This window comes from Chlorocebus sabaeus, chromosome 12 (assembly GCF_047675955.1).
Source record: "Chlorocebus sabaeus isolate Y175 chromosome 12, mChlSab1.0.hap1, whole genome shotgun sequence".
NCBI classification, from domain to species: Eukaryota; Metazoa; Chordata; class Mammalia; order Primates; family Cercopithecidae; genus Chlorocebus; species Chlorocebus sabaeus.
In genome coordinates this window covers 68949331-68972025 of record NC_132915.1, presented here as the reverse complement: position 1 = coordinate 68972025, position 22695 = coordinate 68949331, and the positions used below count along the sequence as shown (strand labels likewise).

At 46.5% G+C, this 22695-nt stretch overlaps 1 protein-coding gene across 4 annotated transcripts in view; it reads right to left on the bottom strand.

The window, feature by feature from the left end:
- The window catches only part of COL15A1 (collagen type XV alpha 1 chain), a 128190-nt gene that overhangs the window by 9069 nt on the left and 96426 nt on the right, over nucleotides 1-22695 (bottom strand). For all 4 annotated transcript variants that reach the window (XM_007968605.3, XM_007968607.3, XM_037998199.2 and 1 more), the window contains 14 exons: nucleotides 21752-21787; nucleotides 19465-19527; nucleotides 16964-17032; nucleotides 16830-16865; nucleotides 13780-13833; nucleotides 13619-13678; nucleotides 12098-12166; nucleotides 11961-12002; nucleotides 9414-9459; nucleotides 7190-7270; nucleotides 6700-6749; nucleotides 6479-6589; nucleotides 5437-5581; nucleotides 1885-1949 (listed from right to left, as the gene is read on the bottom strand). In XM_007968605.3, the coding sequence (XP_007966796.3) occupies nucleotides 1885-1949; nucleotides 5437-5581; nucleotides 6479-6589; nucleotides 6700-6749; nucleotides 7190-7270; nucleotides 9414-9459; nucleotides 11961-12002; nucleotides 12098-12166; nucleotides 13619-13678; nucleotides 13780-13833; nucleotides 16830-16865; nucleotides 16964-17032; nucleotides 19465-19527; nucleotides 21752-21787 (927 nt within the window). The remainder of the gene's footprint in view (nucleotides 1-1884; nucleotides 1950-5436; nucleotides 5582-6478; nucleotides 6590-6699; nucleotides 6750-7189; nucleotides 7271-9413; nucleotides 9460-11960; nucleotides 12003-12097; nucleotides 12167-13618; nucleotides 13679-13779; nucleotides 13834-16829; nucleotides 16866-16963; nucleotides 17033-19464; nucleotides 19528-21751; nucleotides 21788-22695) is intronic.

The following is a 22695-nucleotide window of genomic DNA, read 5'->3' as shown; positions in this document are numbered from 1 at the left end:
TAAAAAGACTTGTTAACATGCCAGATAGAGATATACACCTTCATTAATAACCAAAGGGCATTCTTCTTGATAAAACAAAAACATGTATACTTTGAAACATAAATCTAACCTATAATAAATGAATTAAAACAAAAACGATAATATTCTGCGAGTATAAACACATTTACAAATTGTCAATGGAGTTATCTTTGTTTTGGTTTGGGCATTAGCAAAAGCATTGGTAAGTTTTGTCACTTCTATTTTTTCAAGCTACTTGGTGGCACTAACATGGTTAAATGGTGTTACTTCATGCTAGTCCTTGAAGAGTCTCAAATTTTTCATTTGGAATAAGACAGGCAAGCAAGTGAGCCACTATACTTAAGGTCTTAAATCTTTTTTGTCTAGCCTGGTAGTTACATTAAACGCATGATATAAAATGGAGGTCTGTAATTTCTCTGCCTAGAAAAGTGCCGAAGATTAGACAGCCATTTGGTATATCTAGAAGCACATATAGAAGCTACAAAAATCTATTGAATGGCATCACATCTCAAAGAAACATCAGCCAAGAGAGTTTTTATTTTTCATTGTAACTGAGAAAGATGATAAAATATTAATTTTCACCTAGCCTTGAATATAATGGCTTTGTGCATCAAAATGACTTAGATATCCCCCAAGGGAACTAAATATCAAAATTCCACCATATCCAGGACAGTTCTTTCTTTTGGCAGCCAAATTTTGCAACTAATATCCAGCAAAGATCAAATAACATTCTTAGGACTCCTGACATCCTTGTGAAGTATTTGTCCATTTTTCTGTGAATTACAATAATCTTGGAGTGCTATGTCTTGTTCCAATGAACTGCAGGGTAACGAATGTGCCAGAGATGTTCTTTGGCAGAATGGGGAAGACTGAATTACGCAAGTAAATCTGACCAGCTCAAGGATCTGCTGTAACATTGTTTATGCTCTTGGGCTTTTGTTGTTTTGTTTTTTCTTTTTTTTCTAGAGATGGGGTCTTGATTTTTCACCCAGGCTGGAGTGCAGTGGTACAGTCATGGTTCACTGGAGTCTCAACTTCCCAGGCTCAAGTGATCCTCCCACCTTAGCCTCTCAAGTAGCTGGGACTACAGGTATGCACCACCACACCCAGCTAATTTTTACATTTTTCTGTAGAGGCAGGATCTCACTATGTTGCCCAGGCTAGTCTTGAACTCCTAGACTCAAGCGATCCTCCTGCCTCAGCCTCTCAAAGCACTGGGATTACAGGAGTGAGTCACTGCACCCGAGCAGTGTTTACGCTTTTTGAAATACTGTGATTGGTGGCCAGGCATGGTGGCTCGTGTCTGTAATCCCAGCACTTTGGGAGGCCAAGATGGGAGAATCACTTGAGCGCACGAGTTCAAGACCAGCCTGGGCAACGTGACAAAAACCATCTCTACAAAAACAAAAACAAAAATTAGCCAGGTGTGGTAGTGTGCATCTGTAGTCCCAGCTACTCTGGAGGCTAAGGTGAGAGGATTACCTGAGCTCAGGGAGGTTGAGGCTACAGTTAGCTGTGATCTCAGCATTGCACTCCAGCTTGGGTGACAGAGGGAGACCCTGTCCACCCCTCATCTCGCAAATAAATAAATAAATAAATAATATGATTGGTTCTTATTATAACTTAGTCAATTAAGGATTCGAATGGTAGAACTTACATATAAATGATTTTGTTTTTCATGTCTTTTTACTTAATAAGTCATCCAAATAGATAATAAATCCCTTCTACTATTTATGGAATAGCACCAAACCTACTGTCATGAAGGCCTGATTCCCAAGTGATGTCAGACACAGGAGATTGTAGCCAGAGTTTTAAGTAAATCCATCCCAAATGGAATGATGATGACACATTGATAATAATACTGACCAGGTTTCTGGATCCTGGAAGCCCTGGCTGTCCTGGAGGGCCAGGGGGACCTGGAAGGGCCACAGCTAAGACAAAACAGAAAAGAGAAGTTATACAAAAACCACCCTCTGAAAAATGTCTGAGGTATCATCTGATTCCCAGAGAAAAGTGTGTTCAACCCCATTCACAGTGCCACAAAGCATCCCAACTTCCACCTGTATCTCGGGTGCTCTGCCTGCAACGTATGACTTAGGCCACATTGACTGGTTCAGGGAAAAGCTGGAATTCTTCATTGTTACCCTGGATGAAGCCATGGCTAGTGCTTTTTCATTTCAAAAGTGAATGAATTCCTTTTGTGGTTGTTTTATAAAAGCCAGTTTAAGTTGAATATTTTGTCACTTGCATTCAAAAATATCCTGACTCATACAACTTACTTCACCCAAGAGACAAGCATGTGACACTGAACAGAGGAAGTAGGCTCAGAAAGAGGAAGAGAAGGCTCTAGGGAGTGGGAGGAGACCAGGGTGGTGCAGTGACAGCAACCCTGGCCTTGAGGCCAGAGACATGGACTCAAGTCCTTAGTTTGTCCATTCCTAGCTGTGTGATCTCGAGGAAACAGCAAGCTCTCTGAAGCTTTTTCCTCTTATGCAAAATGTAAAATAGGCATTTCTTCTTCCCTGGGCTGTGGTGAGAACTGAGTGCTTTGCAAATTGTACCTGCACAGCATTCATTTGACCAAGGGCTCTTAGCTTTTGAAGAGTCACAGTGCCCTTAAAAATCAGATCAAGGTTATTGCCCTCTTTCCCAGAAAAATGCACACAAAAATTCTACAAAAAAAAAAAAAAAAAAAAAATTACTGGGATGACAAATCCTGGAGGTATATCCTTGGACTCTCTAGGAGTCTATGATTCCTCAACTGAAAAGCCCTTACTTTAGGCTAACATAAAGTAGTATTATTACAACTATTCCTTTGGCTGTTCTTCTACCTCTCTCATCTTCTGCTCACCCTACTGCCGACACCTCCTCCAAATGTGCCAAGCTCTTGGCAGAATTAAGGGTGTTTTTACAAGTCCCAGTAAAATTATACAATTCTTCAGGTCGTTGCAAGCACATGTTCAGTTCCAACATAGGACTTGAACATCCACACATAGGTGGCAAATGTCTAGTGGATAGAGGGCCAGTGGGCTCGGATTTGGATCCCAGCCATGCCTCTTAATAGAATTTGTGACCTCGAGTAAGTCTCTTCACCTCTGTGGAGCTTCAGTGTCTTCATCCGTGAGATGAATTTTCTAATAATACCTGTTTTATCTTCCTCCCAGGGTTGCTGTGAAGATTAAATGGGATAATGGCCATGAAAGTGTTTTGTAAACTGAATTGCTATACATTATGTGAGAAGCATTCCTTGCTCAATGCAGCAAGGCATCCCAGGAGCCCTAATGTAGTGTTGCCGTGGACAACAGATTTTCTCCACCTTGCACTCACCCTGTAATATGCCTCCACCTCCTGCAGTCCTACTCCTCCCTCATGGCTGTGTGGGCACCTATGGTTCCATTCACTCAGCACCTTCTTCCTTTGTAGGACCAATGTCCTCATCTCCTTCTCTTGGGACCTTCCCTTCACCTCTACAACCATTTGGTTCCAGAAAGAGCTACCATGTTCTCATGTAATCTGACTGACTGGTCATAGGGGATTGGTCCAAGATTGGGTACCTTGCCCAAGTCAGGCCCATCAGGACCCTTCTCTAGGACTTCCCCATCCCAGGACTTTTCAAACTAAAATAGTAAAAGAAGTTCAAGATTTCTAGCTGACAGTGGAAGCTATAAGTTGTCAGTAACCATATTTCCCGCTGTGCAGAGGATGTGGTTTGTGGTGAGGAAGTATGAAATTGCATGCAGAGAGAAGCGGAGACAAGAGATGGCCAGAAAATCCTTGCAGGGGTTGAGTCCCTGGCTCTGGCTGTTCCTGAGGTCCAGCTGCTTATCTACCTCTCCCACAAGTTGATTGTTCATTCCCTCCTTCACACCTGGTACATTTCCCCTTTGCTTGAGCTACTTTGAGTTAGGTTTCTATCACTTGCAGCCAAATGATCTAAGGCTAAGTCAAAGCTCCAGCCCCAAAGTCACCTCTAGTGTAAAGCTCTCCTTATGCCAAGGACTCTGTACGCTTCCACCATACCTGGCTCCTGCCAAGCCAAACAACAAAAAAGTATGCCTTCATGCTATTATTGCTGCTATTATTGTCTCCTGCAACAGACATAGTAGAAATAACACAGGCTTTGGAGCTACACTGCTCTGGGTCTGAATCCTGTTGTGTCATTTATTAGTTGTGTGATCTTGGAAAAGTTCCTAAATATCTCTGGGCCTCACTTTCCTTACCTGTAAAATGGGGATATTAATGCTTTTTTTAAAGGGCTGCTGTAAGGTTTCAATAAAATACCATAGTAAAGTGATTAGCAGAATGCCTGGCATCTGATACATGCTTATTACATAGAGATTTTCTTTAATTTCGCCCATTTTGCATTTGAGGAGGTGAGGCTCTAAGGGATGAATAGATTTTTAAATAGAGTTCCAGTCACTGCTGGTCATTAAGGCAGGTTCTCATGCACCTAAGGCATTGACAAAGCAGCCAGGAAGTTTCCACTCACACGTGAAAAGACGCTCAACATCATTAGTCATTAGGGAAATGCAAACCAAAACCACAGCGAGATATCACTTCATACCCAGTAGGATAGCTATAATCAAAAAGATACAATGAGGATACCATAATACGGGAGGAGAAATTGGAACCTCCTCATACACTGCCACTGCTGGTGGGAATGCGAAATGTTGTGACTCCTTCGGAAAACAGTCTGGCAGTTCCCAAAAAGTTAAACATAGAGTTACCATATGACCCAGCAATTTCTCCTACATATATACCGAAGAGAACAGAAAACATGTTCACATAAAAACTTGTACATGAAAGTTCATAGCAGCGTTATTCATAATAGCCAAAAAGTAGAAACAACCCAAATGTCCATGAACAGATGAATGAAAAAACAAAATGTATATCCTATACAATGCAATATTATTTGGCCACAGTAAGGAATGAACTGCTGATCCATGCTGCAACGTGGGTGAACCTTGAAAACACTGTGTTAAGTGAAAGAAGTCAGACTCAAAGAGCCATATATTATATGATTCCATTTATGTGAAATGTCCAGAATAGGCAAATCCAGAGGCAGAAGTAGATTCATGGTTGCCCAGATCTGGTAGAGGAGAGGGGAAGAGAGAAAAGGTACAACTGCTAATCGGTACAAAATTTCTTTTTGGTGTGATGAAAATGGCCTAGAATTAGACAGTGGTGATGACTGCATGCATAACTTCGTGAATATATTAAAAACTACTGGATTAGACACTATAAGTGGGTGAACTTTATGATGTGCAAATTATATCTCAATCTTAAAAAAAGGAAAGAAGGCTGTATCCAGGAAAGCCCTGTGTTAGGCAGTGCAGCTGTGACAAGCCACCCAGATGAGGTGAACTTGAGCACAATGGTAGGGACAGCGTGAACAAGGGCACTGCTTCCAGCACTAACCTGCTCCCAGGATAGCCGGAGGTCCTGGTGGCCCTGGGGGTCCCGGTGGCCCAGGATCACCAGGTCTTCCAAAGCCAGGTGGCCCAGGCAGACCAGGAGCACCTGGGGGTCCTTGGGGCCCAACGACTGTCTCCCCTTTCTGGCCCTGTCAAGGCAAGCACACAGTAACAGAGAGAAAGAATCATTCATCACTAGAAGTCCCATCTAGTCCTTTTATGAGAATATTTAAAAGAAATCAATAAACACCAGCTATTGTTATTACTATCCTCAATCCTGGGCACAATTCAAGGTGGGGTAAGGCCTCCAAGATGGCAGCCCAGTCATTATGTTAAATAACTCTACAGAGAACCCCAGAGAGCCCTGGAGGCAGAAGGGACCTTGGAGATCATGTAGTCTAGCCTTTGCATTTCACAGATGGAGAAACTGAAGCCCAGAGAAGTGAAAGGACTTGCCCAAGATCATGAAGCAAATTAGAGGCACAGCTAGAGGCAGAACTCTGATCTCTGGCTTTGCTGGTTCTACCCTCACAGTGAGCTCTGGGACCAAAGGACAATGACCTGGTCATATTCTTGTCGGGGGCACAGCTTGACTTTCTCTCCTTTCACCTCTCATCCTAGGAAAAACCTCTCATCCTAGGAAAACCACACCTATCTAGGAGCTCCTCTGATAAAATTTCAGAAGAATCAAATAGCTCCTCTGAAAATGTCTCCCTTACCTTCCATTCTGCTTCTGTTATCTGATGCATTCACCATTAATCATTCTTTGTGTGGAGTAAATTTTCCACACATTTCATGAATAAGGCAGTGTGACTAATGGCCTAGAAGTTACCTACCTTCATGTGGCCTTGGCCAGCTACCGTCTCTCCAGGGACCTCAGCCAACCTCCCCATCAATCAACAAGGATGGGGAAAGAGCTGGCTGATCCCCAAGCTCTGCCTCCAGCTTACAGTACAATGACTAGCCCTAACTGCTTAGTCCCATTGGGAGCTTCCGGGAAAGCTGTAAGGCCTCGGGGAAAATGACTTGGAGGGGTCTCTACTCACAGCCAGGCCTGGATTTCCGGGCAGGCCTGGAGGCCCAGACATAAGGAAGCCATCATTAATGTCTCCTTTTTCTCCTTTTTCACCTTTGAACCCCTTGTCTCCATTCTCCCCCTGGAAGCAGAGAACATAGGAATATTTCAGTAAGAGTGGGATGAACTCAGTCTCTGACATAAACCAAAACATGAAAAACACACTCCAAATATTGGTAGAGAAACACTCACTTTCAAGTTGTTCAGAAAGTGTCTCAGGTAAGCTAGATCAAGTGGAGGACCTGAAAAAGAAATGCTTCGTAAAATTCACGATTGTAATTTAAGAAATTTAAAATAAAAGTCTCTAAGTTGGCAACCACAGTTACGTCTTAGTGGACATGACCCTGCACTGGGTTGGCTAACAGAGTCTGCTTGCAAGCAAAAACAGGTGCTACTGTGGGCCCATCAACCCAGACACTGTGGGATCCCAGGTAGGTTCCTGGCCCTCTTTGGACCTTGTTTTGCATATAAAGGATGAATGATTGGATTTTCTGGTCTCTCTTAACCATGTTCCATATTGGATACACCAGGCCCATGCTTGGGTCTCACTAGAAACCAGTGGAGCCTGTGGTCAGGGTGGAATGTCATTAGTCTTACCCTCTGGCTAGGTCACATTTCTCAGTTGCATTTGTTCTCAGGAGCAAAAAATCAAAGGCAAGATTGAGAACAAGAGCTGGAATACCTGGTGGTCCCTGGGCTCCCTGGTCGCCTTTTTCTCCCTTTGAGCCAGGAAGACCCCAGGATCCTTTCTCTCCTTTAACACCTGCAACAAAACACATACATGTCAAAAAAAAAAAAAAAAAAAATCAAAAATCACCTTCATTCCACATAAAACCTTTCTGAGACAGTTTTTCAAACCGAGCTCATTTAGCAAAGTCCACTCAAACAAGGCCCTCCTGAGAAATCAACAAGTGTAAAATCATAAAGAGGGCACAGGTAGATGCTTCAGACACATTCTCAACCTTGAAAAGCTCGGTCTACTGGGAGACAGACACAGCTCACAGTAACGCAAGGCAAGATGAAATATGTGCTCTCACTGAGGTTCCAGCAGCGCATCCCAGGAGTGCAGCAGAGCCTGCAGCTAACCCTGGCTTGGACAGTGCCACGAATGAAGACAGAGGCTCAGCGCCATGTCAATCTTCCAGACTCATCCATCTAGGCCTGTGCAGCATGGGGGTGTGAGGGAAGGAGAGGGTTCTCCCAAGAGTGCCCGCACAGGACAACCAAGGGCGCTAAGTTTTCTACTTACAAAGTTGTGAGAATGCCCACCATGCAGTGTTGTACATCCCCACAGGACTAGTGAGAAACACCTTTTCTGCAGAACTGGCATTCCATCCCTACCTTTCCCCTCAACTCTTTATATGGGAGGGGGCATGGAAGAAAGCCTTTTGGGAGATCACTGCTTGGGAAGGGAAGTGGTTCCCTTTCCCCACCTTGATGGGTAGCGTGGACGCTAGGTCTTTGAATTCCTCATTCCCAAGAGGTGTGGCAGATCAACCCAACAATGCTCTTGAGCCTAGAGATGGGGCCACAAAGTGTAGATGAGGGTAGGGGCTCAGGCTTTCTCAACGAAGGGGAGGGAATATGAGCATCACAGTCATGATGGTGTCAGCAGGGGGTCAGTAGGGAGCGGCAACTACATCTATCAAGGCCTCTCCAACCCTGGGAATGCTGTGTGAGACCCATGACCTGGGCAGTGGGGCCCATGGGGCCTCCCTCACCCACACTGAGCCCACAGACAGCAGTGATCAGAAGAGCAGACAGCAAGTGCACAAGCACCGACTGGAGCAATAGTGGCTGCACACAGTAAGCAGGATGATTGCCCACTAGGAGCTGTCACATCCAGAAAGATCTGTTCCCTCCCCCTCCTTCCAGGGGAGGCTCATAGGGAAGAGAAACAGTTGGAGAGCTGAGAAAACAAATCTGGCTCCATCCCCTGCTCCCTAAAGTCCAACTTGCACCAGGGGAAAGGGGTGCCTTGAACTGAATCTAAGCATAGATTTTAGAAACAGGCTGGGCTTGGTAAGCAGAAGTGACAGAAAAACCATGGGGTCAGATAACATCAGGGAGACCACCACCTGGTGGGCTGGGGTGATGCAGCCAAGCTGAAGGTGAATATTGAAGAAAAAAGATCTTCCCCTATTTAAGCCCCAAGTGGCATGACAGGGTGTGTGGGACAGAGGCACCAGAGTGACTGCTCACCTTCAGGCCCCGTCCCCTGGCCTGTCCCTCTCTGATGTGCCATAGCAAAGCTCCTGCATGTGGCTATGAACATGCTGACATTTACTAATGAAACCCTCTGAGCCAGCATTTCTCACACTTTGCTGTGCACACGCCTCACCTGGGAGATGGTTAAAACATGGGTTCTGATTCAGCAGGTCTAGGGTGGGGCCTGAAGTCCTGCATTTCTAACAAGCTCCCAGAAGATGCTTACAAAGTTGCATGGACACTGAGGCAAGGGTCTCCTGATCAGCCCTTCCCTGATCAGCTCTTGGTATACTGCACTTAATTGTTTTAAAAATAGTTTCACTTACCAGGTTCCAAGAGCCTGAGAGGCAGGAACAGTGCTTCCCAGGCTCTTGGAATCTGTCTCAGCCCAGTGTGGATCATACCAAGTAAGGAACAGGCATCAGTGAATGTTTTATGAATAAATGAACAATTGAAAGAACAGAGTGCTTGTTGCCAACGAGGAGGCTCAGCTAAGATAAGCAGAATAGACACATGTGTGACCAAACCAAAGAGAGGTGCACAGCCCCACAGCCTTGGCTCAGCTGCCACCTCCAACCCTACAGCATCCAGTTAGACCTTCCTGACCACCTAGTCTGCGTCCAGCACTGGGCAAAGAAAAACCACCTTCCTCAAGGAGATGGCCCAGAGAAACAAATGATGAAGAAGGGAGTGTATACCGTGAAAGGTGATGAGCTCTGGACTCCCGGGATGAGAAGTATCAACCTGGAAAGAGAGGAAATCCAGGTCAGGCACTGCAAGCTCTGCCGTGGTGTTTGCAGACACAGGCAGCCACTGTCCTGGGGGCATGTGACAAAAAAGGCAATGCCACAGAGCCAGGCCTTCCTTTGGCTCTGGAGTCCCCCAAAGCCCTGAATCCCCAGCAGTTCTCAATGCACAGACATCCCAGGCTTTCAGCTGGGAGACCCATGATGTAGTTGGGCTGGGGAGACACAGCTGAGACCTACTGGCCAAAAAACTCAGTCGTAGGGAAGCCCAAAGCTTTAAGACAACAAATTGTGGCAGTGTTGGTTTGGCCAACTATAAGCATTCTTGTCTTCCTGTCCTATCACTTGGGATTGATTCATATATGAGATCAAGCATCCGAGCAAGTGACATGCCCAGCCGTGAAGCTGGGTCAGCCATTAGCTTTGCTATTGCACCTAATCAAAGATGAGCCTCATGAGCAGGTAATTAGCAAAGGGGGTTATCATTAGATTGGGAGTGGCTATTCTGAACTCCTCATTAGGTTCCAGGGGTCTAGAGTCCAAGCTGTTCTGGATAATATTCCTTCCCAGATTTCCCCAGATTCCTGCATTTCCTTCTCTGTTAAGACAAGGCCACTTGTAACCTGGCTTCTTCCCAGCTGATGTGTGGAATCAAAGTCATCCATCTGGTGCCAAAATCCTTCTATGCTTAGGGTGGAGGGTCACAAACTGCTCAAAGGCCACCAAGAAAAAATGGGAGTGGGGAGGAAATATTCCATTAAAAACATTTATAAGTTAAGGATGAAGTTTGCAGCTCCAAGCTGTTATCTTACAGGCTATGCTGATAAAGTTTCTCCACTACAGACATGAGCTGTAAATGATTAGGGTGTTGGAAGGAGCTGAAACTATAAGGGGTTCATGAAATGCTGACTGTAAGAAGCATTTCTGTCTCAAAATGCCCATTTTGAGAGTTGGACAAGAAATGTCCATGACCCAGCTCCTATAGTATCTAGCCAGGCAATATGAAGTAAAAAATCTTACTAAAATGCTTTGAGCCTATCTTTTCCTTCTTTTAGGTATCCCACGACCCCCAAAAACCATGGTTACTGCAAGAGTTCCTGGAGCAGGTCATGATCATTGCAGTAGTATTTTTATAGCACTCTAAAATTTGTCAAGTGCTGTTCTGTGGTTGGCTCATTTGAGGCCTGAAATCATGTTAGTTGGGAGGGGCTTCGGCACTAACTCACTGTGTGACCTGGAGCCAGCCCTTTGCTTCTCTGGGCTGTGGTCTCTCCTGTGTGATAAGGAGGTGGGATGCAGCGACTGCCCAGGAAGGTCACTCCAGCACTGATATTTTATGTTTCTCTTCAGGCCATGGATATAAACATATACTGGGTTGCTATTGTCTCCATGTAGAGCCTGGAGCCCCTTAGTCACCTGATATAGGTAGGTCCTGCCCTCTAGGCCAGAGTTCCCAGGCCCTGGGCTGCAGACTTGGATGCCTCAGTGTGTAGACTTAGCCAGATGTCTGGGCAAATATGCAGCCAAACTGTGTCATTTTGTAGCCTCTGACCCAAGTCTTAGCATCACCTCCAACAGGGATCAATTATGAACTCACGTCAAAGAATATTTCTAAATTGTAATTTGCAAGCTCCTGAGAGCGGAGGCCACACCCGTCTAGTTCACCCTTGTGTCCCCAGGGCCTACCTGGGGTAGTACTTGGTACTGCATAAGTGCTCAATAAATATTTGTTGAATGAATGAGAGAATGATTATGTATGGTTCTGTGACTAATGCCTGTGCACAAGGCCCACCCTCCCCTCTGGGTTTTCTCACAGAAATCTGACTCTCTTCCTATGGGTAAAACATCAGGGACAGAGGGGCTCAATAGTTGGGGGGCCAGGCAAGTGCTTGACTCCTCAGAATCCCAGTGTCTGCACCTGCTGCCTGGTGGTTAGGAGACTTGCGTTACAGTCCAAGCTCAGTCAAGTCCTGTGACCTTGGACAAGCCAGTGAGCTTCTCTGAGTCACAGTTTGTTCCCTTATTATAAAGTGGGAGAGAGAAGCCCTGCCTGTCAGTGTTGTGCGCTGTGCAGTGACGTGATCACTGGGAAAGGGCAATACAGTTAGTTACAGATTTTAGCCCAAAGTCCCCAATGCAAAGACCATGGGTTGGCATGGCTTGTTTTCTCATCTATGTTTTCTAAGGGGTCTATTTTTCCCAATTTTATACTACTCCAAGCATGAAGCTAATGTGATCGCAATAACAAAAGACACTGCTTTTTAGATTGTATGAAAAGAAGCACCTCACCGTGTGTGCACCCTTAGAAGATGCAGTATATTTCATTGCCACAATCTGTTATCTAAAAGCTTCTAGTCACTTGAGGGTCTACACTTAGGGGATAGAAGACATCCAAGAGGACATTTGAAGATAGAAAGGGCCCAAGACAAAGACTGATTTTTTTCTCTGAGTTGCTATGTATGCCAAAGCCTGCTCTTTAAGGCAGTGATTGCTACTTACTGGCATTTTGCAGTGTGGTCGGATGGGTATTGGGAAAATGGCCTGTGGGTAACGAGAACGAGAGAGGTGAGGTCACCAGGACACCTGACTCCAGCTTAGACCAATCGGGAAGGTCTTCCCACCCCATGCCAACTTACTCCTTTGATGTTAATCACAGCTCCAGGTGGCCCAGGGGGGCCTGGAGGGCCAGGTAAGCCAGGTGGACCCTGAAGGAAGAAAAAAAGGCCATTCCATTAGTTCAGGTTGTTGTGAGTGCAGGGGCAGCTGCAGGACATTTCCTCCAGAGGAAGAAAAGGAGGGTCCACTGAAGCCAACCAACTTCTCTCTCAGGTTGCCCAGGGAGCCACAGAGCACTTCTATGTCCCTGTCCTCCCTGTATCTTTACAACAAACCATAGGGAGGATGGCAGAGCAACAAGTATTGTCTCTGGTTAACACATGCAGCTAATGAGCCTCAGAGAGGGGAGGTGACCTGCTCAAGACCACACAGCAGCTTACAGCAGAACGAGATTGCAACTCAGATTCTGACTCCCAGTTGATACTGAGCCTAAGGCCTCCCTATCAGTGCATTCCCAATATAGGAGTGGGAATGGACTGTGCGGGTCCCTCATGTGATATATTGCCAGAGGGAATGTGTCTCAGAAATGCAAGCATAAATGTAAAACTCTTGTTAGATAGTTTTTTCAAAGTGAGGCCAGCTTGGCCTTAATACCATGCAACAGTTTCTCCTCTAAGCCTAGACGCAGGAGCTTGCAGCAGGAGAGGTGCGGCTCTGAGGGCAGGCATGAAGAGTTTAGCCCATGTGGAAGGTGTATTGATGACTCTAAATGAAGGCATCAGTATCTGGTTTACCTTCCAGTTCCAGTTGGCTTGGTGAGTGAGAGTCAACCCCTACTGCTTCAGGAAAATAGTATTTCTGGATTTCTGGGCATACAAAGCAGAAGCAGTGTAGCACAAACCGAAGCAGCAATAGACTCAGAGCTGTGTTTACATCTTGGTTTGGGGATTATTAGCTGGGTCACCTTGGCTGGGTGCCTTGACTTCTATAGGCCCCAGTATCCTCTTATGTAAAACAAGACCCCTGCATAGTGTCTCATGCAATAGTTATCACCAAGACTAAACGAGAAACTCTCCTTAAAATCACTTTGCACAGTGTCTGGTACATAGCAGCTGCTGAATAAACATTGACTTTTTTCTCCTAGACCAGGGTCCCTGCTGCTGCCCAGTGTTTGCTAACCTGGGAGGCCCCACTTAAGTAGCCTATCTGCCTTTGATACTGACTTCCAGCACTCACTGAGCCCCTAGTGATGTGAGTGAACCCTGGGACTGTGTAAAGGAGGGGAGAGGTGACATTACTGTAGAATTAGAGGCCCTGGGGTTTGGAACCACATTTTCTGAGCATGACCAGATCCCTTTCTCCCCTACTCCCTTTGAGTCCTACATAAGGAAGTCTACTCTCCACTGAGGTGTTTTAGGTGGCAGGACCCTCCTGAGAGGGAGATGAAGGACAGGACTGGGTGGGAGGACCTTTGGCAGTGGCAATGAAGGAATAAGAACAACATTCCTGAATATTCAGTCCACAGGCCCTGCTCTGTGGACCCCACACTCTCTCACCCTCTCTGGACACCAACCTCCGGCTCCATCCTCAGGATGACTCACCTGCATAATGACCCCTGGATCTCCTTTGGCACCCTTGAGGCCATTCAGTCCTGGGCGACCCTGGAACCCACAGCAGACACCTCAGTAAACCCTCTGCCCACAGACCAGCCTGGCCCACGTGTCCTCCCCCTCCAGCCTGTCCAATGAACGCTGATACCTACAGGTCGTCCGGGGAGACCAAATTCTCCTTTATGTCCTGGTGGTCCTTTGGGCCCCTAGAGGCAAAACAAATGCCAGATTAGAAAAGAACAGAAAGTCTGGGTTCAGGGAAATGAGGGGTGCAAGCCTGCTTTTGCAGGCAGTGGTGACGATGATCCACTGACAGGAGAAAGAAGGGCAGGGAGCCAGGTCGAAGCCCCCTCCCGCAGCCTCTTTGTCTCCAGCCTCTCAGCTCTCGGCTAGAAGCACCTGCTCAACCCACTCCATCGCCTGCTTTCCTGCAGGCTCCAGCCCACCCCAGACTCTGGACCCATCCCGTTGCAGTCAGGGCTAACTAAGGAGCAAGAGGTCAGTAGCTCAGGGCCTCAACTCCCCAGTAGCCAGGCGCTAGGCCAGCCCAGAACATGAATCTCTGCCCTAGGTCTTATGTCCCAGGGCTTACCGCATCCCGCATTCTGAATAATGCAACCTTGCCTCACCCACCAGGCCAGCCTGGCCTGATAACCCACTCTAGGATTTGGTTCCTTCCTTGCTCTAACTTGCCCCTAGGAACCAGAGTCTTGGTCTGACACCCCAGTCCTCCAGCTGAGTTCCTGACCATGGGTCCTATTTCAGGGCTGGCTTTCCAGGACCACAGGCTTCTAGAGCCACTGTTCTGTTGCAATCTTCAGGAACCCTCCTGCCTTCTAGTGTCTGGGATGCAAACCACTTGGTTGACAACACCATTGATTATGTACCTCTTCCTAGAACACATTCTACCCTCGGTCTGCGCCTTTCCAACCCTGCAGCTGGGTCTGCTGTGTCTCCCAGAGGAATGACTGGTTTAAACCTGGGGCACTCCAAGTTCCTTTTCCTCCTACCATTAACATACATAACCATGATCTGAAAAATGGCAAATAAAAACTGAGTTGAAACAGGGTCAGTAGGTAAAGTACCTAGTCTGTATTACTTTTAGGGAAAGAAAAGCAAAGCCAGATGGGGTTGACAGGGCACAGGCCACTTGGTTGGTATGTTCTAGTGCAACACTTCCTGATATGGTTTGCCTTTGTGTGCCCACCCAAATCTCATCTTGAATTGTAATTCCATAACCCCCACATGTCATGGGAGGGACCTGGTGGGAGGTCATTGAATCATGGAGGCAGTTAAACCCTGCCGTTCTCATGACAGTGAATGAGTTCTCCCTAGATCTGATGGTTTTATAGGTGTCTGGTGTTTCCCCTGCTGGCACTCATTCTCTCTCCTGCTGCCCTGTGAAGAGATGCCTCCCACCATGATTGTAAGTTTCCTGAGGACTCCTAGCCATGTGGTACTATGAGTCAATTAAACCGCTTTTCTTTATAAATTATCCAGTCTCGGTATTTCTTCATAGCGGCGTGAGAATGGACTAATACACTTCCTAAACATCAATGTGCATTAAGAATCACCTGGATCTTGTTAAAAATGCAGATCCAGTATGTCTTGGGTGGGGCCTGAGGTTCTACAGTTCTAAGAAGTTCCCAAGTGATGTCAGTGATGCTGGTGCATGGTCTACACTTTGTGTAAGAGGACACCAGTGAATTTGAGGAGTTATAAGCTACACTGGTCACTAAGGCCACAGCTAGCCCATACAGCACCTTCATGCAAATTAGAAGAAGGTGCCACTTACTGCCTATGTTTGGCAAGCTGTGCCCAAGCTGGGCTTCAGTAGGAACCACTGCCATGGCATCTGCAGCAGCCTGCTGGCCCCCACCACTAACTATTGTATTTTCCACAGTATTGGAGGTTAGTAGGTGGTTAACCAGTAGTTAACACAAGAATCTTTCAGTCTGTCTTAGCTACTTGACTTTCGGTGCCCACTCTTCCTGACTTTGGGGACCAAAGGCCTCAGAAGGTCTTTTGAAGAATTCACCTCAAAAGTTACAGGCCATTCTTCAAGGATACAAGTCTGTTACAGAAATATGAGGTCCTTTCTCCCCACAACTGAGATCCAGCTTCAACCAAATAAACCTGTAGACAATTCTGCAGCCCAAAATGTTTCAAATGTTCAGTGTTTCAAATATATTCATTAGAGGCAGTGAGGTTCATTTGAGAAGAGCCTGGACCTAGAGCCTGACAGGCTGGCCTCAAATCCCCACTCTGCCACTTACAAGCTGTGTCACATGGGCAGATTACTTAACCTTTTTGAGCCTGAGTTTCCTCCTCTATAAAATGGGGATTCTGAGAGTCACTTCTTGGGGTTGTGAAGATGAAATGAGATGGCCTATGTGAAGCATCAATACAGTCTGACCCAGAAAGAATGTTCTACACAGGGAAGGAAGTTTAGGGTTCACCTTTGGAGAAATGGGGAGAGCTGCTCAGAAGCCCAGATGGGTTATGGATTCCCAGAGCCATAAGGCCAGAAGGGCCCTAATACCATTTAGTACTAATTCAACCCCTTCAATGTGCAGATGGGAAAACAGGAGCCCAGAGAGAGAGGAGGGCTTGCACAAGGTCTCACAGCAAATGAGTGGCATATTCACAACCAAAATCAAAAATCCCAGAGAGGTTTTGTGGGGTTCCCTTGAGGGTTTCCTGGGAAATTGGTCATCTTTTAGCTGGCAAGTTCTGTGGTATAACTGCAAGTGCACCTCTCCTTCCTGGACACACAGCTAAACTACACTCTGAGGCCACAGGCATCTGAGTTTTGGCTTATGGAATGTGCCAGAAGTGATGTTTATTATCTTCCACAACCTCTTCCCCCTCCCCAACTTCAGCCTGCCAGCTCCTGTGCGACCTTGAATCCACAAGATGGCAGAGTCACAGAATGGAAGCATCCTGGGTCCCTGAGTCACTTCTTGGAGGAGAGATGCCAAGCTGAGAACAACCACAGTGGACTTTGCAAGAGCGAGAAATAAGCTGCTGTTGTGTTAAATCACTGAAAAGTTTATTTAATTGTAGTTAGCCTTACCTAGTATATGCACACTTTGCCACATCTTTGCATTTTCATAACTGGGACGACTAAATCTAACCAAATCAAAGTATGAAAAATGTTCAAACCCCAGTCCAGATCCAGCTAAGAGATGCTCTGGCTTACCATTGGTCCTGGGGCTCCGTGCATTCCAGGTTCACCCTAAAACAGGAAGAGATGTACTTGTCACTGTTTGGAACAGAAACAAAGATGGGAAGCTGGGGCAGATATGTGTCTGCAGGGTCTGGTGACATAATTACCTTTTTCCCCATCAGCCTTTCCAGAGGAATGTCCCCTGTCAGGATGGCACCCGGCTCTCCCTTCTCACCCTGCAATTCAGAAAACATCTTGATGAAGTCAGGACTCCTCCTTGCCACCTTGTCCAGAGAGTTTTGTACAGAGACTCCTCCTTGCCACCTTGTACAGAGTCCTCTCAGTCCTACAGCCATGATTTATTTACCTTGCCTTCGTCCTACTTGAAACCCCACTGCTCCAAAATTACCTCTTGCTAGAGTATTGCAACAGTTTCCTAAATGAATGAATGTTCTCTCAGCCATTCCCTCTCTGCACCATCAGAGTTACTGTCCTAAGGCACAGGACAGTCCTGTCTTCTATGTCCCTTCAGGGCTCCCACTGATAACAGATTTGCATCCTCACTGTCAACCCTCCAGGATCCAGCCCCAGTGTAGTCCTGTCTACCTCCTGCCACATGGTGCCCTCAAGGAACCTCTGGCTCCCAATGTATTTGATAGCTTGCTTTCCTAGCAACTCAACCTGAGATCTGTTCCCATCAAGAATACTTATTCTTGTTAAAACACCTGAAATTAGGAAAGAGATGAGAGTATAAAAACTAGAGGGCTCTGTCAACATGGAGGCCTTGTGTCTCCATATGTAACGTTGCATCCAAACTCTAAGCTCCTGTGCAAACACTTAGTTAGGCAAAGGTATCCCAGATACTGGGAAATGGGTGATGGGTAGACTGGTGGCAAGAACACAGGATCCTGCCCCCAATCCTGTCCTCAGCAGAGCCATCTACTACGCTAGAGGCTGCTGAGAAGATGCTTGTCCAGAGAACAAGGTCAGATGCAGAAACCTTCTATCTGACTCTGAGGCTTTGGCCCTAAACTTCAACGCAGGCCCCTGGGGAGCAGGGCTGAGCCACAAGAAGTCTCCTTTTAATGGGGCTGGGAGTAGCTACGACAGTGGCATCAAAGCAAGCAGAGCAGCCTCTTTCTTCCATTCCCCTAAGCCCACAGCTGGTATTTAGATCTTACCACTCCGCTGGTGAGGAAAGGTAGTCCTGAGCACGCCAGTAGGGAGAAGAAGCAAGCACAAAAGCATTAGAGGCAGAGTGAGAGAAAGGTGTTTGCTGCAATGGCCGGAGCAGAGCCGCCTGGCTGCCTGTGCCAGTCATTCAAGGTGGCAGGAGGTTAGGGCGCGGATGTCACATCTGTCCCTCCAGATCCATCTGACCTCACCACATAGGAAACAGAGTGTTTAAAGCAAGAGGTGCTCTTGCTTCACTGGGCCTCCTCCCAAGCCTGAGCTGGCCAGCCCTGGTCCATCTCCACAGGCCTGTGGCAGCAAAAGCATCCCAAGACACATTCCCATGTGATGCCAAACCTTCACCCGGCATACCGAGCCCTCCATGCCCTGGAGCAGTGGCCCAGTAGATATTGGAGGCCCTCTCCTCCTTGGAGATCATTATAGAACGGTGGGGGGAGAGAAGAACGAGAGGAGCTTCAGTTCCCCCCTCCCAGAGAGCACATCCACCCTCCTTGACTCCCCATGGCAGGCTCAGGGGGTTGCACAGTACTCCCACTGGCTTTGCACAGAGCTCCATTCCAGCTGTAAACATGTGCTCTGTTAGCTCTTTGCATAGCTCTTCCTCATCTTATTTCTATATCCCTAGTGCCTAGCACAGGAAACTGCCTGGCACACGGCAGGGGTCAGTGGATGAAAGATGGATGAGTGTATACATGGACGGGTGAATACATTAATCTGTTTATGGACGTCACTCTCCCCCTTATCTATAAAAACCAACTGGAAAGTTAATTCTAAGAGGCAAACACAAAAGAATACAAGCACAACAATAGGTTTGGTACCCTGGGAGTTCTCAGGAAGTGTTCTGTGTGCTAAATATTTATTCCAGAGATTTTGGACCAAGACTGTTGTTCAACTGCAGAATGCCCAACTTATAATTTACAAATATTAACATTTGTTCTATTCATTAATTATACATGCTTCTGCCCACAAGTGTATTCAGTACCATTTGTATACCAGGCCCCGTATTAGTATTGGAGCTAAGAAAAAGAAGCTGGCAGGATGTCTGTCCTCAGGCAGTGCATGTTCTAATGGGATGCCCAGCAGGTGATTCGACAAAGCACAGTGTGTGTGAGAACAAAGGAGTGTTGAGTAGAGTTCTCTTTCCAAATTATGATAAAAATCAATTTCACTACCCACTTCGTACCTTCTCGTCTCATAGAGAACCCGGAGATTAAAAACGTTAACAGTGGGACAGTGACTGCTAATAAGTATGGGGTTTCTTTCTGGCATGATGAACGTGTTCTAGAATTACGGAGTAGTTCATGAGGTTGTACAACCTTATGAGCCCGCTGAAAATCACTGAATTGTATAATTTAAAGGGGTAAATTTTATGGTATGTGAATTTTATCTCAAAGAAGAGAAAAGTTAATAGCTACTTTCAGCCAACCTGAAATATTTAGCAAATTCCAGAGCCAGATACATGGGCCCCTCTTACCTGTTCTCCTTTTAGTCCTGGAAAGCCAGGCAAACCAGTGTCACCTTTTGGTCCTCTAGGGCCCTGGAAGGAATTGTTATATAGTATTTGGTTGTTTGTTAAGATTAAAATGTATAAATCAATCAGAAATATATATATTTTTCCAAACAGTAGAATAGACACTGCTATCCCCTAGGCAGGTGGAAGTCAGGATTAATCTATGACATTTTCTTAACCTTAAGTGGTACAGAAATTGTGGTCTGGTAGAAAGAAGATAGCACTGAGTGTTGAGGCTTCACACTTCTTTAAACATTGGTTTCCTCCAACTGGGTACTACAGATCCAGTCCATCATCTGGGCCTGCTGCCTCTGCTTGCCCCCGGCTCCTCCAGGCCACCTTGCAGCCTCCCTCCTCCACTATTCCCTTCCACGACTCCCACCCCTTCTCTGGATCTCCATTACCTATGAGATGGGACACAGGTACCTTAGCCTGGCACCCCAGCCCATCCCAGCCAGGCATCAGTATCTCATCTCCCACACCATCAGGTTGACTCCTTTCCTGCAGCCTCTCTGCACTCCCCCATTGCCTCTGCACCAGCACTCATGCCATCCCCCCATAGGAATGCCCACCCACCCCTCTGCAGAGCCAAATCCACACACGCAGCCAGAGGCAACCTCTTCTCAACTCCAACAGACACTGAATGCCTGTGACAATGACTCACACAGCCACATTTGCCTCAAAAAGGCATTTCAACACTTTCTTGCTATTTTAACTTTTCACAAGTTCCTGTCTTGTCTGGATGAAAGAGTGAATTACCCATTACAGCAGTGGCTTTCAACTCTTTGTTATTATTGTTTAGCAGTGAAACTCTTTTCTTTCCTTTTTTTTTGCCAAATAAAGTCTTAAATGAAAGCCTAATATATACAAATATGTCCAGTGAAGCTTCCCTTATTGCAGGTCAGTGGCCTGGTATGTGCCTATTTGGCCCCCTCCTTACTCCCTGCAGTGGAGGTCCTGGACTCCCTCAGGAACACAGGACCACTCATTTAGAGGAGAATGTGCCCCAGGTCTTGGAGCAGCCAAGCCAGGGCTGGAGCTCAGGGGTTTGGCCTTTTCTTCTGCTAACCAAGAGTCATGGTCATAGTCATGGCCATGGTCGCCATTCTCTCTTTTGTTTTTTAATGTCTAGTTAGCAGTATTTTTAGTGTTATCATATAATATGCGCCTTTAGAAAATGTAAAAAGTTCAGAAAATCAGCCAGGCTTAGTGACTCATGCTTGTAATCCCAGCACTTTGGGAGGCTGAGGCAGATCGATTGTTTGAGTTTAGGAGTTCCAGACCACCCTGGGCAACATGGTAAATCCCCATGTCTAGCAAAAATACAAAAAATTAGCTAGGCATGGTGGCACATGACTGTAGTCCCAGCTGCTTGGGAGGCTGAGGTGGGAGGATCACTTGAGCTTGGGGGGCAGAGGTTGCAGTGAGCCACTGCACTCCAGCCTGGATGACCAGAGTGAGAACCTGTCTCAAAATAAAAATAAATAAATAAAACATTCAGAAAATTATAAAGAAATAGAAAAGGAGGCCACTGATCATTCTACCATCAAGAACAAATTTCTATTACATTTGTGATACATTTCCTTCATTCATCCAGAAGCAGTGCATGTCACGCATTGGCATTAGGCCTTTCAGAGCTGCAGTGCTTTGGAGAAATCACCCAGGTCCCACACTGAAGCCACGCCTGACTTTTAGACAGGCTCAAACTTTCAGACAAAACTAATCTCTTTCCACACAGAAGCATGTTTTCACCTTCCATGGTGAAAGCCCCATAGTGGTGCACACAGATGATTACTTATTAGATGTCTAGTCCATGGTTCCCTCCTTTGCACCCCCTCCATCGCCATCGTCCTATCTCTTTAGGGATTTATCTACTTGAAATACTTGACTCCTCCACTTTCATTCATAGCAAGCCAACTGCTGTTTCAGGTTTTGATTGGTCCTGGATAGAGAGAGATAAGTAAAACCCAACCCTCCACAAGTTGTTCACAGGATGGTCAAGAAAAAAAAAGGCAAGGGCACAAATAACTGTTATTTAAGGCAGAAAAGAACCACAGGAGTGGTGACAATAAAGCCTTATGGGACTTAAAGAAGGGGACACTTCCAGGTGGGAGCACCAAGAAAAAGTTAACCAACAAGATGCCACTGGAGCTCAGTCATGCAGAGATGGAGGGAATGTCATTCCACGTGGAAGGAACAGAATGATCGTTGCCACGGGGCACAGATAGAAGAGGGCGAGGGTCGTACTTACCGGAAATCCTGGCAGCCCAGGCAACCCGTCCGGCCCCTGTGACATGCCAAAGACAGAAATTAAGAGCAGCATTTCCAGAGTCAGCAGGACCCCTCCCTCCCAGCCCCTTCCAAAGGCCTCAGCATGCTCCCACAGCTGGGAAGACAGATTGACACAGCATTAGGGATGAAGGGGCCCTGTGAGGGTCTGGATTTGCCAAGGGGAGGAAAGAAAGCAAGGAAAAGAGAGAAGGGGTGGAGGCATGGTAATGCAGGCAGACAAGGCCCAGGGACTGTGAGGACAGGGATGCCCAATCTCTGGTTTTAGTCTGTCTGTGTTTTGCTTCAGTATCCACCCACCTAATACCCGAAACCTCCAATAGCTTGGGGAAAACAAAGACCTCTTGGGAAGAAACTTTCACTTGTTATCTGGTTTGCTCTAGGGTTTCATTATTGAGGTATTTTGGATTATTTGTTTTCATGGAAATCAAATGGATGCAGTACAGAGGAGACAGGAAGATAGCTCACAATGAGAGGTCACTCAGCAGGGGAGAAACCTGGTGCCAGAAGAGTCTGCAGATATTTGCAGGAATCTTGGGGCAGCACTAGATTTTCCCCTGGACCTGGATGAATGGGTTTCAGGGCAACCTCACGGGGATCTGCAGGAGAGGCTGGGACATCTGCATTGCACAGCTGTGAAGGTATAAACCTGTCTCCACAATGACTTGCACAGAGCGTCACAGTGTGCTAAGCAGCTTCACATCCCTCATTTCTTACAAGTTGCCTCAAAGGCTGGTGAAGTGTCATCAGAGAAGAGAATCAGGGGCTTAGAGTGGTGTGTGGAGAAGATGGGGCTGGAACCCCAAGGCTCCCAAAGCCAGAGCTCCTTCCTTTCCCTGCTGCTGACCAGCAGATGCTGGGAGATGCAATGAGGATTTATTCTACAGGCTGTAGGAGGAAGCTTCC